The sequence below is a fragment of the Raphanus sativus genome, chromosome 5 (assembly GCF_000801105.2).
Source record: "Raphanus sativus cultivar WK10039 chromosome 5, ASM80110v3, whole genome shotgun sequence".
Taxonomy (NCBI): domain Eukaryota; kingdom Viridiplantae; phylum Streptophyta; class Magnoliopsida; order Brassicales; family Brassicaceae; genus Raphanus; species Raphanus sativus.
Window position 1 is genome coordinate 35,021,321 of NC_079515.1, and position 16,014 is coordinate 35,037,334.

Consider the following 16,014-nt stretch of genomic DNA (forward strand, 5'->3'; position numbering starts at 1 on the left):
ATGATATGATGATATTTTTGATGAATATAATTTTTACAGGTTATTCAAAAAAATATGTAAAATATTTATCAAATATAAAGCAAGCTGAACGAACATATTAACACACTTATATCATAAAACATTTTTTTTTGTCATCTATATCATAAAACATTAGATTAACTTAAATCGCTGTAATATAGTTAAAAAATAAATTACCTCATTTCAGTTATAAATCATTAAAATCAAAATGAGATAAATTATTAGTATATAACACGGGTCAGAGTATAAAAACAACTAATATCAATTATGAACATATGAACCATTTAAACAATATGTTAAACTTTTAAATACATAAGTTATAAAAATTATAATTTTCATTAAGAAAATGTTTTTCAACTTAAAATTTAGTTAATCCTTAAAACTGATAACTGATAGTAAGTTTTGCTTATCCTTACTTTTTATGCACACCTGCATAAATTCTAAATCCATTTAGGCAATCTAAAACCTGGAAAATGATAAATAACAAATCTAAAAAAGCAACATAAACATAAAAATGTGATAATCAAACAGCAATGGGCAAAGCTTGAACCCATCCACCACTATTAATAAATTCGAGATTAACCAAACTTTGAACACTGAATCTACTCAGCTTCTTAACCCAGCTCACACGTCTCCCCGTATTCGATCCACTCCCATAGCATCCAATCTCTGCAAACGTCAGCTGAGATTCATGGCCCCTTAAGTGCCATGATTCCCAACCTTGGGGAACAACCACGTTGGTCAGGTCTGTATTGTAAAAGATCACTCGAGCGTAACTGCGCCACGGTCTGCCCAAGAAAGCCTTGCCCGATCCGTAAACAAGGCTGTCTATGAACACAAATCCGCTAGAGTCATATGGGTTGGTCCGTCCTTGAGCCGTTATGTAACCAGCTACACCCGATTTTAGCGTCCCTCCTAGCACGTTTATCATGCATTTCTAGAACTCACCAATCATACAACTTTATTTAATAATAATTAATAAAAAACAATAGACCACGGTTACTTAGGACTAATGTCGAATTATTTCGTTTGTTGGGATACAGAAATAGAAATATTTTCGAACTTTAGTTATCAATTTGATTTAACATCTCTGCTATTCAGACCTCTACTGGTATTACTAGAACTAAAAACTCGCATGGTTATGTGAAGAGTCAGAATGTAACGAACCTTGTAAATAGATTGGCCGTTACCGAATATGAAATCAACGGCGCCTCGGATAGTGCAGCGGTGGAAGAAGTGTCGGCCATCAGCATCCCACAAGGTGTCTTGAATTCCAGAAAATCCTACCGAGTAAAAAGCACATTTATCACCGTTGATCAACGCCGCCACGGCAGGGATCCTAGGGTTTTTGTTCACTTTCCCATTAATCGGGAAATTGTACGTATTCTGTAAATAATACAGAAAGGTAAAAAAACATTCATCTATAGTAAAAAAAAACAAATAAATAAAAGAACAAGACAGAAGGAAAAAAAAACAAAAGTCACCGTACCACGAAAGTAAGGCTTTTAACGACAGTGTTATCGGCGACAGTAGCAAAGGTAGGGCTTTGCGCAACCGAGTCATGATCATTCCATTCAACTCTAGTTTGCCTCTTTCCAGCTCCAACTATTACTATGAACGGTTTATCATACGGTATTCTTATTTTCTCCCTAAGACATAAGATAAATCGTTACTAATCATTTTTTTTTGCATATATGTAACTTCATTTCAAGTCAATGACATGTAACTATACTGACTTGTAAACGCCGGCTGCAACGTTGATGAAGAACCAATGGCGGTTGTTGACTGGGACCGAATCAATAGCTTTTTGTATCTTCGTGAAATTTCCATGGCCCGATTGTTCCACGTACACTTGTTGGTGGTACACTCTGTATGGTGTAGCTTCGATGATAAGGGGTAACCAAAAACAACAGAAAAGAGCGACGAAAAGTCGACGAGTTCCCATCAGATGATGTCAAAAACGTAAGAGACTGTGGAGTAGGGGGAAAGACAAATGAGAGTAGTGGAGGAAATGTATAATTTAACAAAGGCTGTGGGTTTAATGCTTTTTAATTTGTTAAATATTTTGATCAAGATTTATTACATTGTTTCCTTTTGATTACGAATGGAATCAAAGTAGAATTTACTTGAAACTGGCAAGTTTAGCTTTGTTTTGCGATTTGGTGATCAATTTTGGTTCTATGTAAGATGTCATAAACCCAAAAAAGGAAGTTGTAATCTTTGTGATTGAGGTAACTATGAAGTTTGTGGTCGAGGCTTTGTATTCATCTGGAAGTTATTACAAAATTAAGAAAATAATAATAGTGAATTTTTGTTGTGGCAATTACACTAGATTGACAGAAAATAAGACACATGAAATCAGGAATTAGTCATATACACAAAAATGAAGTTGTAATCGTGATATTCGGTAACTGTAAAACTAGTGATGGACACTTTACATTCACTTTGGAAACTATTATTAAGAAAATTAACACTCCATTCGTTCCAAAAAGATTATAGTTTTAGAGATGTCAAAAAGATTATAGATTTAAAGTTTTCATTTTACAAAAATAAAGTTACAATTCCTAAACTAACTCTACTTCAATATATAATTTACCAATTGTTTATATTTAGTAATTGTTTTAATTAATATAGACAAAATGAACTAAAATTATATTAAAAATAACAAATTACTATTTTTTGAAAACAAAATAAAAATCTCAAAACTACTCTATTGAGAGAGTAGCAATTTTTCTCACAGAAATTACAACAGATTGCTAGGAATTTTGGAATTAGTCATACACTAGGCGACTCTACCAACTGGTCACTCGGTTTAAGAAAAGATTATACTCCCTCTGTTTTTTAAAGATGTATGTTTTAGAAATTTTTTTTGTTTCAAAAATATGTATTTTTCATATTTTCAATGTAATTTTTGTCAACTAATTATGAATAATTGTGAATCTCAAAAACATTAATTGCATTTCTTGAAATTTTATTGGTTTAGAAATATAGGAAATATAAAATAACAAAAAACTATGCACTAATAAATAAATTTTAATATGTTTTATTAAAAAGTGTGAAAATCTCAAAACATGTATTATTTAAAAACAGAGGGAGTATATGTAATATATCTTAGGGAGTGATTCAAAAAATATAATATAACTTAGGGATCTCTAGCTAATTTAGGTGGTATATAATCATACCGAGGACTACGTGAATGCCTCTGAGGCCCTAAGAGTATAGGGTTCCGCCTTTGTAAAAGACCCGTTATAAGATCGGATAAATGGTCGATCGGCTAAGTTTCTTTACAAAGGTGATTCAGAAAGTTCTTATCGAACCATGTTAACAACTTTGCGTCATATGTGAGATATCAAGTTGCAGACTACCTGATCTTCAAAAAAAAGTTGCAGACTACCCAAACAATAATCATGAAGCTATATGAGTACGGTGATGAGGTTATGGTGGAGTTCGAGAGGCCACCAAAAATACTTAATACAATACATAGTCTGATCGATGCATCATGTCATTAGTGCGTGTGTGTGAGACAGATAAGCTACTTGAAAATATGTGAATGTATAAATTAGTCTATGTTACCCTTTTCGCTCTGACTGAGTCCAAACATTTGAAACTTTCATTTCAACACTTCTTCCTTGTGTTCTTCGTTTATGTTTCTCTCTTAGAATTTGTTTCCCATCCCGACTGCTAAGTTATTACTTCCTACAGAGGTGAGACCTGAAAGAAACGGCCTGGTATGAGTAGACCCGAATAAAAAAATATATAGAAAACAGATCAATGATTTCTTTTCGGATAAAATCAACGATTCAGAAGACAAAATGTGGTTTTCAAAGCCTCAATGCATTTGTGTGGCAGCATTTAAGAATCTAAATAAGCTTATTAGGATTTTTTTCTGGACAGCATGTCTTGGGGCTGGTGATAGGAATACGCCGAAGGTACCATCATTACATGGACCAACTGAATGGTTTCATCTGTACATAAAGTGTTTTGCACCGAGATTGTCTTCCATTTTGACTTCCAGTCTAATCAATGGGGGATAGGAGAAGCCGGGGTATTCCAACTTGTTTAGGTCTCTTGTTCAAGAGTCAAGACAAACACTAAATTTGAAGTAGACTAAGAAGCATCTTGAGAACGGGAGTCCAGAGACGAAGAAGACAATCCGGTAACGGATGAAGTTTGTGATGAGATCTGATCTCTTTTACTTGTGCAATTTGTGTGTGTGTTTGTTTGTTTATTTGTGTAAGCAACAAGGTTTTAACAAAAACTAATCTCAGAGGAAAAGTTAACTAAAATCTTTAAATAAAACACAAGGAAGTGAGACGACCATAAACAGAGAAGTGAAGATTGAGACTAATACAAGAGTCTAGAGAATTGAGAACATGCATGCTCCTATATATGTGTAATTGTAATACATTTTTTGTTGTTATTCATCACTTACTATTATAGATTTCATAAACAGATTTCATATCCGTGAACAAAACTTTGTGTGGATCTGCGCATGTTACTCTGTTCCTGTCTTTATTGACCAGATTACGAACAGATTTTTGCTTACAGGACACCAGTGACATACTTTTTTTTCCGAACAGACCAGTGACAAATACATAAATGTCTTAATTCATATAAAACAAAAGCGTGGACAATAATAAATACTAGATTTTTTAAGGGCGGGTATATTTTTGGTTGGAAAATTATTTTATGTAATAAAAATTATGATTTTTGATAAATTATATATTTTAAATTTTTATGAAATTTATCTTCAATTTACTTATATGATTTATTTTTTCTTTTCAATATGACTAAATTTTAGAAGACTCTAAATAATTATAACCCGTAATATGATTTTATATATTTAAACCAAAGTTAAACTTATTTTATACTGATTTTTTAATTTAAATAAAATATTTGATATCTTCAACACTCTTGTATTGAAAAATTCATTTGTGCGTTTCAAAATATTTTCTATAATTTTATTAAATTTAGTTTATGTGATTTAGTTTTTATTTTAAATGAAACTATTTTTTAAGGAGTTAAGATAATTTAGACTCATATTATGATTTTGTTGATTTAATCATTTGTTATTTCAACTTCATTTTATTTTGAAGTTTCATTTAATAAATGCTTTAAAATAATTAATAATTAGATTTTGATCCGCGCTTTGTGAATTAGTATTAGTAGATTGTTGAACATTATTGTAAATATTAAAGCATATAATTTTTACAATTATATAAATTATAAATTAGTTTATTTCAAATTTCGCATGTATATCTTTTATGTAAATCTTTAGGTCTGTGCATTTTATTTGAATCCAAAACACGAACCGAAACCAAAAATATAGATACGGTTTGGATCCACTAAAATACTTATTGGTTATTTTAAGACCCGTAAATTTTGGGTCTGGTTCGGATCATACGTGAGACCCATCAGATATCCAAAGTATTCATCTTTTTACAAAAGTTAGAATAGTATCCCTTATATATTAATTGAGGAACATTACAACATTTGAATGTAGTCACGTATCATCACCATGATGATTTTCGGAATTCTAAGAAAAATATGTTGGTCCATCTAAATATATATTATTATTATTATTATAAAATTAAATATCAAATTGATTAATAATGCATAAAAAATATTCTTCGTTCTTTTTCTTAAACAGAAGCTACATAATTATTTAATATGAGTAACATATATATATATGACAATTAATAATTTTGAATAATAAATATTTGATAATAATTTTGCATTCTCCATCTTTTTGTTCAATTTGTGATGTTAAAAATTTAAACAATCACATTAAATATATAATAAAAATATAGTTTTTTCTTATATGTTATATTTTGAATTTTTAAAACAACTATAAATTATTAAAACTGTTAAAATCTTTTTTTTTGTTCACAAACTGTTAAAACTGTTAAAAATATTACAATGAAAATTTTGTTGGTTTACTTTTTTTGTTATAAAAATACAAATGATCATAAAATCATATGAATATGAAATATCATAGTGTATATATTCAGATTATATTTTTTTATTTTTTTCAGTAAACAATATATTATTATACGATTTACTATTGAGATGGAGATGCACAAATGATATATATCAGAGGTCCTGGCCATGAATTTTATGCCGTAGACAAATATTATATTACATTGATTTTCTTTCAATATTTCATTTTTGTAAATATTTGTAATATTAAACATATATTATAGTGTGTTGTGCACACATAATTTTAAATCGAGCATGTATGCAAATATATTAAAAACAATTATCTTTAAATTCAATACGATTAGGGAAATATATGGTAGCAACACGAACGTTATACTATGTTATAAATATGTTTACTGTACAATTAATAATATGTTAAGTTTTAGACTTATTGGTTCGTCAATAGGCACGTATAATATGTTAAACATCACTTTTGTAATTAGACATGTAAATATTAATCCTCTTTTATGGGCCCAATAATAAAAACTAATGCCAGCTAAATATAAGGTAATATATTTAGTTAGAGAAATATTAGGTAAAACCAAAAATATTGTTAGTTAAATGAAAGGGTCCAAAACAACTTGTATAAGTCAATTTTTCAAGACTGTTTCCCTTTTAATAGTATAGATTATCGAGTGATAAGAAGAGAGGAGAAATATTAAACTAGAAAATAAAATATTAGTTATAATATATAACATAAAAAAGCTTTCAAAGATGGTCTGATAAATTTTAACTTTGAACAAAAAAATTCCTAACTAAAATCGTCATCAGTATTCAATAATGTTTGGATAACACTCATCAGCTTCTTCTCTTTTTCACCTCCTTTTCTATCTTGTTTGCTCAAATGATTGTTCTTTTTTATTCGATGACATCTTTATATTATTGTAAAAATTGATGTTACAACAATTAATTACATTTGCTTAGAAAACAACTACTTGCATTTTATAACAAAACTTGAATATTAGAAAAAGTAAAAGAAGAAGAATAAAAAGGGGTTAGTTGTCTCATTGCTCTAATTTTGTTTTGATTTGGTTCACTATACCAATAATCGTGTATATATATATATATATATATATATAAATATTTTAAGAAATCAAATCTGTAGTCTATTAAAAGAAAATAAGAAAGGGAGGAGGAATACTTTGATGGCTACGATTTGATGGCTCAACAGAAAAGATACGTACATACATTATAATTTTTATAAAATAACTAGATTCTTACTCTCGGTATATATTTTATTTTATATTTTTTAAAAGATATATTTATGTTACGTGAAAATGATATATATTTATTGATTTATCTTTAAAAAAAATAATAATAGTTAGACTAAATCTATATCAATAGGTTATGTTACTAATTTAATAGAATATATATTTGATATAATATTAGAAAATTAATTTTAAACTTAAATTTGTTCTAGTTAATTTTTAATAAATTAATATTTATTAGATTCATATATACTATAATCATAATATATGAACCAAACTAATAGTTTTTAGGTTCTATGAACCAAACTAATCAATATACTTTTAAATTTTAACTAGATTCTAATCCGCGCTAGACAACACGGATATTGTTTTATCTATTTTAAATCAATTATTAGTAGTACATGATATATTTATATTGTATTTTTATGATTATTGATGGTTAAATAATAAGTTTTTAAAGATATACTGAATTGTGACGTTGTTACATAATATTGTTTATATGGTGTTTTTTCTCGTGTCCATAAATTTTTAATGTGTAAATAGTGTTATTTTCCATATAACGTTAGATGTTTTGTTTCTAATATTTGATAATAAAAATGTGATTGTTATTTAATTTCTTATAAATATATTTATATCTTATTAAATATATATTATTATTATATTTCGTTCAAATATTTTATGGATATATTTTAAGATAATAAATTTGAGGGGGGAAATTAAGATATAGTTTCATATGTTTTTAAAATTAAAAGCTTGCATATATTTTAAGATAATATGGATAACCCACTAATAATTTTTGAATTATTATTTCCATTTAATAATTTTGCTTGGAAATTCTGATAACCATATTCTATATTCTGTTGAAATTGGTATCAAACACTAATATATGATAGGTTATGAATGTAGATAGATTACTAAATATTAGGGAGTTGCGAAAATAAGGAGGATATTCTTTTTGGAAAAGAAAATAAACTTTCAAATATATATGAGATCTCGTCTATTTAATTATTGTGATTTATTAAAAAATTGCGCAAATTTTATTGATTAATTGGTGTGCAAGTCAAGTTAGTATAGATTTGATTTTGGAAAAGAAAATTAACTTTCAAATATATATATGAGATCTCGTCTATCTAATTTTGGTGATTTTAAATTAAATTCGCGCAAATTATGGTGATAATATCTTTTTAACATTTCTTGTATTTAAGAATGATATATCGAAAATAATTGTTTTAATATTGTTTGAATAAATGTAACATGTTCATTCTAACTTCTACTCTATTTTTTTAAAGAAATTTAAAAATCGATATAAAATTTTGTGCCCAATTGATATTATATGATCGAAGTTTATAAAATGACATATTATGTTCATAATGGCAGGTAGGGATTGGACAGACCGGGTATCCGGGGTATATCATGATACTCAAAACCGTAAAATTGATATCCGGATCCGGATTCGACTCTTCAGGATATCCGAGGTTCGGATATCCGGACTAAAATCCGAATACTTGTGGATATCCGGATCCAGACTTAAAAAAAAAAAATTTAAAAATTAGCTAATTGACCATTTATTTAGTCTATTTAAAATTATTTAAAAAATTGAAAAATTATTGAAATTTAATAAATTAAATTTTTAGTTACTTTATTTATAAACTATATATGACATAGATATATAAATATAATTATATTTTAAATATATAATAGGTCCGGATCCAGGTTCCCGGACCTAAAATTGCACCACCCTGATCTGGATATGGATCTACCGGATTTGTAGAAGCACTACCCGAATCTGGATACGGGTTCTCTGGATATCCGTTTTTCAGACTGGATCAGAGCGGATACCGGATCGAGTCGTGGATCCGGATTTTAATTCTGAAGCCTAATGGCAGGTATCTACTCTTGTATAACACATAATCAATCAAGAAAGAAGCAAATAACATATATACAAAACTGAGGTTTATAGGAAAAAAGTAGAAGAACCAAACTTATATAGTTTATGTGTGTTAGATACGATGAAATAAAATTATTGTATAAGTGTACATATACAGTTGGTCTATTTGTAATAGACCTTAATTCAATACATTTTGTGATGTTTTGGTTTAACTAGAGTAGAGTTAAGTTCATTGGTTTAATATAAGTGAACCGATATAAATTGAAATGTAGTGTCTATAATATTTATTTGATATAGCTCATAAAATATGTAATACACTAATAAAAATGAAGCAGTCCAAAATTTAAATGAAAAAAAAATAGATTAGATAGTTTTTAAAACAAATATACTTTATAAAATGGGCCCTTAATTATTTTTCAAAAAGGAGCCCGTTGGCCTTTTTCTTCAACTACAGAGCGGCCCTGATAACAGTCATGTGGTAACCTTTTTTCAACAGTCATTTGGAAACCTTTGTTTTATTGAAAAAGGCTTAGTGCGGAACTCTTTGTTCGTCTCTATCTTCTTAATTACGCAACTTATTATGTACAGTACGAAGTTTGAAACACTGTCATTCATCGTCAAGATGGTTGCAATTTAGTAGCCCCAAAATCATTCAAACATAGTCTTTCTTGGACAAGAAGATAACAACAAGGTCAGAAACAATTTTTAGGGTTAAAAATTGTTGGACCGAATTCGACCACGAGTTTATGAAAGATCCACTGCACCCGTACCGAATCTAGTTGGAAGAAGTGTGATTCACGAAAATACCATGCAACGTAACATTAGTCATTGCAAAATATTTAACGGGTTTGCCAACTCTAATGATAGCATGCATGCACCGGAGAGTTTTGTCAGAGTAATGATAAGTTTGACAACACAAACGACGTATATAGTACGGATCACCAGAGGGAAGATGTATATACTGATCTGGACATCATGTAATTCTACAGAAACCATTCTTGAACATTTGACGGGAGGGATGTTAAGTTTCAGAGACCAATTTCAATCTTTATCTTTCGTTCCTAAGCAGCTACCATATAATCAAATTCATTGGATACCCTTTTAGCCAATAAAGCTTTGTCCTTATGATACTTTTTCTCTCCATCCAGTCTCGTGTTTATACTGACTAAAACGTCATAGAAGAAACGAGAAAGTCACCTCCTCTTGTCGCACAAAAAAAGTCACCTCCTCTTGTCTTGTCGCATATTTCATCGTCATTAATCTCTGATTGTATTATCTCCACGAACCTGCTCTCTGAACCCATTACACTGAAGCTCATTCCACATAAACACCTGTAAATTAATCTCGAACACAAATTATTCACATTGTTAATACAAGGAAACGGCATAAATGAATTATGAATCGATCAACAGTTACATTTATTTTTTCTATTTGATTTTCAAAATAATATATATAATACTACTATTAAAATATATTTACATATCTAAGAGAAAACCAATCTAAATGAAAATCACAAATTATTCAAAATTTTAATCTATTTAGAACAAAAAAAATCATGGTTGAATTCAAAAAATTTGATGTTATCTAATATACTAAAGTGATAATCAAACTAATCATATATTACATATGCAAAATCGCATGTCTATATAATATAATATTATTTATAAAAATTATAAAATAATTAAAATTAAAATTAAACTATTAATAAATTATTACAATATATTATTTTATAAATATTTATATCCGTACATGATCACGGGAGAATCACCTAGTTAATTTTTATAAAACTAGTTAAACTTAAAAGTACAGAAACCAGAACCTGAATTTTTAAATGAGTATTAAAAAATTTAGGAAAATAGCAAACAACTATATAAATCGTATATTATTTTTGGAAAAATATCTTAAAGTTCTAGTGATATGTAAAACCATACAAATTTGGGTACAGAATAACCTTTTAATTGTTGACAAAAAGCTATTGTAATTTTTGTGACTTAGGAAAAGTTAATTGAAATCATCTGTATCAGCCGAATTTGAGAAATATTATCTTATTTATTATTGAAAATGATAATTGTTTTTCACATGCCATCATATCATTCATGCATTTATAGGTAGCTAAGATTTTTTCCAACCTTTAGCACTTTAAAATAACTGAATTTTTATGTCAGGATATATTAGAGATGTTAATGATGTCTTGATGATTAGATGTACCATAGCAAACGAAAAAAATATTTGCATCTAAAGGTAAAAATAAACAAAACAAAAGGACATGTAAGATCTAAAATGGAACAAACATAGACTTTTTTTATAAGCCACCAACATAAACTTATGAAAAGTACCTTTAACAGAAATGACAGGAGAAATATAAAAATTATTACATGGTGGTATTTGCGTGAATAAAACTAAATATCTCTTGGATGGAACTTGCAATGTCTTCTGCAGTAAACCTCGTCTCACTTGTAATCTGCACGTGTGTTATACCTACCTGATGTTATCTTTTTGCGGTTGCTAGATACTATAACAATATCAATTCGTAATACATATGTATCTTCTTTGTAACTATCCTTTATGATTTTCTCTTTTCTGTGTAGAGGGAAACCAAACCTGTAACTAGGTGTTGCTGTAAACCTTTTTCCTTTTAACTTTGTACTGCCCTGGTTTTTATTTAATAAAATTTGGAATTATACCATACATTTAAATAATGCATATGCTTATAATGACAAAGCTATATGTAATTTATATATATTATCTAATTGTAATTGAGTTTTATATATATACATGGCTATTGCCTATTTAGTAAACCCATTATCCATGTAATCGCCACTAAGCAATCATCCACCCAATGATAGAAACTGCACTAGCTAGTCACTAGACTATTACTTTTTCCCATAGCTTACTAAAAAATTAACATTTATATTAAAGCAGTCCAAACATATGGGTAAAAAACTTGATATGTACTATGTACTTATATATAAAACTCCTATAATGATGAAGTAAGAAAGTAAAACTTGCCTTGACATTGAAGGAATAGAGGACAGTTTGTTCCATGGTAGTGATGTTAGTGTGAAGGATAGAGAGATGAAGATCCTCCAAAGCAGCAATAGTCTTAATCAGTTGTCCTGGTCTTCTTCTTGAAAGTATCTTGATCATAGCGTCAAACCCTAGCAGCTTCACCTCCACATCAGCCAAGCACGACTTGTTCTCCGCTGTTTCTTCCTGGAGCCCTCCTCCTCCACCCTCTAGTTCAGTTACATTTCCGGTACTAGTTAGCGGGTTAACAACCGAAGTTATTGGTGAAGAAGAAGTCATTGTCGTGGTCATGTCCCCAATTTGCCTATTACCGGTTTCTCCGAGGATTCTCCGACGCTTTTGTGACTCCAGGCATTGTAGGAGTTGCTCCAGCTCTCTCACAAACTCTATTGCTCCACCTATGATCGACGCTTGATCTCCCTGTTGAATACATGCATAGTAAAAAAAACTGCTCACGGACAGTCCTAATTATATATATATATATACACACACATATGAATATAGTCACATATATATAAAAGAAGTATATCCTAATCATACCCTTTGAACGTAGGATCCAGGCATAAGAGACCTGAGAACACGAAGATGCTCGTTCATTTGCTTTCTACGGTTCCTCTCGACTGCGATATGAGTCATACGTTGGCTTTCTACTTCTTCACTGGTTTTGCTTGTTCTTGCTCTCTTCCTCTTGCTCTTCACCTCCTTTGTCGTATCATTTTTGTTCTCTCTCTCTTCTTCTTCTTCTCCTCCAATAAAACGGAGTTGCACCGAGTTGTTATCGTTTTCCACGTCTTGATTCTCCTTTTCTTCAAGAAACACGTTGCCTATGTTTCCTTCGCACTCACCTCCTTCTTGAGACATGAGATTATGGGTTTGGTTATGGTCCTCTATCTTATCATTCAAGACTGGAAACTTCAAAAAATATACCGGGTCCATCCCCGTTTCTTGATTTTCTTGGTTTCCGGTCTGGTTCAACGCCAGTTTCGGACCAAAGTCCGCAAACTGCATCACGTCTGCGAAGCTCATTTTATCAAAAGCAGGTGTTGCTCCAAAGCCTGAAGGGGACAGTTGATGCTGCTGCGGCATCGATTGCTTTTGTTGCTGAAGGTTTCTGTTGAACATATAGTCTATCATACCGGAGTTGTTATCGTCGTTACCGCCTGAGGACTCACCTAAAAAGTTCGGTGCCTGAAAAAACCCGTATTGTTTACATATATAGACATATATATAGGCGAAGAAATAAATTAGTAAGATATGGAGAAAACGTACATACCGAGTAATCTTTATCCATTGCTTCGTACTTGATCACAAAGCTCCTTGGCCTGATATAACAACAATCCATGAGCGTCGCAGTCAGTTGAAAACATATATGTGAAACAAAAACCTCACGTAGTTATGCATATACATGTATGTCTCCATAGTTGTTTTGGAATTGGATCAGACGTACATAAAAACCTAGGCATGATACATATTCCACCATATGCGTATGCATATATGTCTTTATACATAGAATTTTATCAAGCTGAGTTATGAGAAACAAGTGAATGATGAAATAAAAGAATTACCTTGTATGATTTACTAGGGTTTACGAGAGGTGTATATAGAAGACATGCAAAAGTAGCAGAAGATGGACAAGAAATATGTGTATTGAGACGTCACGGTTGAGCAACCCCTACCAAGCTCTCATATATATACACACGCATATATATACATAATACAAAGAGAGTGGACCTACATATGCGTACAAATGGTATAGCAAGAGGTATTAAAATCCTATATTAATGTACGTGTATTCTCATTGATTTGTTTGTATAAGAGAAACTTAAGAATCATTAATGCATATTTAATAGAGGGTGGATCTTCAACAAATCATTTCAACAAATCATTTGAAAATAATTTAGTTCACTCAGTTAGATACATAATCTGTACTATCGTTGTCCTGTATCTTCAAAGATGCGATAAGTTTTTTTCTTAATTAGTAACCTTAGAAAACCGAACAATGTACATATGTGGTAGTCCTAAGTAATATTATAGCATAAGGTAAATCATCGTTCTTAATAAAGCATATTATATTACATTATTTCCCCCTAACCAACCTTTTTTAAGTCTTTTTCAAAAATAAACTAACCTTTTTTTTTACCAAAAAAACTAACCTATTTTTAATCTAACCTGTTTATTAATTAACTAAGTACATTAACCAATAACAAAATCTGGATCTTGGCTTTTCTTGTTATGTGTTAAGAAATTAAAATTACCACTATTAAAAAACTCTCGTATGGTTACAAAATAATCAGTTATTTCATATATATTTTTTAATTTCAGTTCTAAAAACTAAAATAAATATGTTATGAATTTTTACTGGCCTTTCGTGTGATTATTTCTAAATTTGGAGACCTATTCAAACATATTTTCTATCAAAGCAAATTTCAAAATTGGGATCAAGTTCAACTAATTACCGAAAATGAGATTGAGTCAAATGACAAATTATTGAATATTCAAAATCATATATTGTTGTGTAATAAATACTATCTATATATTTATTTCTCTTATTTTTCGTAAACGTAAAAATGACTGGAGCCACAGAATAAAGAAAAAGGAGTAATGTGAAACACACATGCATCACCTCTCTATCTTTGGAACCATTAAAGAGTTGTGATAAGTTCCAGAGTTCACAAGCAAGCCAAACCGCTCTTCTTTTCTACCGCTTTTTCGTGAACTTAATCAAATCTCTATACGCGTCTCCTCTTTTTATTTATATCAGTTCAGATTGAATTACTTATGTTATTTGTTGTCCAGAATATTATTTTTTCTTTTCCATTTTCGCGAAAATGACCTATGCTATTATTGTGTGTGTGTGTTTGTGGCGACATGTGAATTTTGTTTATTTTATTTTCTGTCGTCAGACATGTGAATTTTAATAAGGACAAGGTTGTATAAAACGTAAGAAGATGGTTCAAATAGTATTTTAATCACTGAAATTTTGTTTTTCTTGGATGCCATTACACTTCCATCATATAGTTAAGCCACGTGCGTAGGAAAAATTGGTAACCTTTAAAACATTATGAATGAAAAAACAAAATAATAGAAATGAAGATTCTTTTTTTTTGTAACTTATTATTTATCCCCACATTTGATAAAAATATTGTTTTCGTTCTATAAATCCTTATAACTTGAAAAATGAGAAGAACTTACCAGGTATTATATATTTGCAATATACTTTTGTTTCTGTAAAGGGAATTTATTGAATCAGGTATTTGAAAAGATTTAAGTTTTTTTTCTTGAATACCCTCTTATTGTTTTTATCGTTTATAAATATTATTTGAAATCCAATCTTATTAAATTTGTCATTTGTATAGACACTTCAAACTTCAACTTTATTAGAAAATAAAGATTTTTTCAATATAATTCATCAAATAAGATTTTTTTTTTGATTTTGAAAGATATATTTATAATTTAAAGATAAAAAATATCAACTCCTAAGATGGTATCTGGAACTTTTATTTTTATTTTATTTCACTTTAAAAGGAAGAAAATCATAAAATTTCAAAAAGAATAAATTCATTATTTGAAAATCACTTTTAATGTTATATATTTTTTGTATATTTGATCAAATAATAAATTATCAAAATATATTTAGTAGAAATAAATTTCATAATTTATTTCAAAATATTTTAATACCCTAAACCTAAACCATATACCCTAAACCCAAATCGTAAATCCAAAATTCAAATCCTTAAGTTTAGGATTTGGGTTTAAGGTCTAGAATTTAGGTTTAAGGTATACGGTTTGAGTTTAGGATATAGGATTTGGGTTTACGGTATAGGATATATGATCGATTTGGAGTATATGGTTTGGATTTAAGGTTTATGGTTTGGGTTTAAGGTTCAGAATCTG

General features: G+C 29.5%; 2 protein-coding genes across 6 annotated transcripts; both read right to left on the bottom strand.

Moving 5' to 3' along the window:
* Nucleotides 1-541: 541 nt before the first annotated feature.
* Nucleotides 542-2,077, bottom strand: LOC108858840 (probable pectinesterase 29). The gene is made up of 4 exons (XM_018632707.2): nucleotides 1,755-2,077; nucleotides 1,508-1,667; nucleotides 1,186-1,404; nucleotides 542-955 (listed from the first exon to the last, which is right to left on the bottom strand). The coding sequence occupies exons 1-4, from the start codon at nucleotides 1,961-1,963 to the stop codon at nucleotides 542-544; spliced, it is 1,002 nt and encodes a 333-aa protein (XP_018488209.2). The 5' UTR covers nucleotides 1,964-2,077.
* An 8,093-nt stretch (nucleotides 2,078-10,170) lies between these two features.
* Nucleotides 10,171-13,836, bottom strand: LOC130494306 (transcription factor FAMA-like). 5 transcript variants are annotated; one of them, XM_057010149.1, is made up of 7 exons: nucleotides 13,686-13,836; nucleotides 13,394-13,442; nucleotides 12,661-13,308; nucleotides 12,103-12,540; nucleotides 11,695-11,744; nucleotides 11,469-11,554; nucleotides 10,171-10,424 (listed from the first exon to the last, which is right to left on the bottom strand). In XM_057010149.1, exons 2-7 carry the CDS (start codon nucleotides 13,409-13,411, stop codon nucleotides 10,408-10,410), a joined length of 1,257 nt encoding a protein of 418 aa, XP_056866129.1. In that variant the 5' UTR covers nucleotides 13,412-13,442; nucleotides 13,686-13,836; the 3' UTR covers nucleotides 10,171-10,407. The 5 variants fall into 5 exon arrangements, with proteins under 5 accessions (XP_056866129.1, XP_056866127.1, XP_056866130.1 ...); XM_057010147.1 differs by lacking the exon at nucleotides 11,695-11,744; XM_057010146.1 differs by lacking the exon at nucleotides 10,171-10,424 and having other exon boundaries at nucleotides 11,304-11,554.
* Between the last annotated feature and the right edge of the window lie 2,178 nt (nucleotides 13,837-16,014).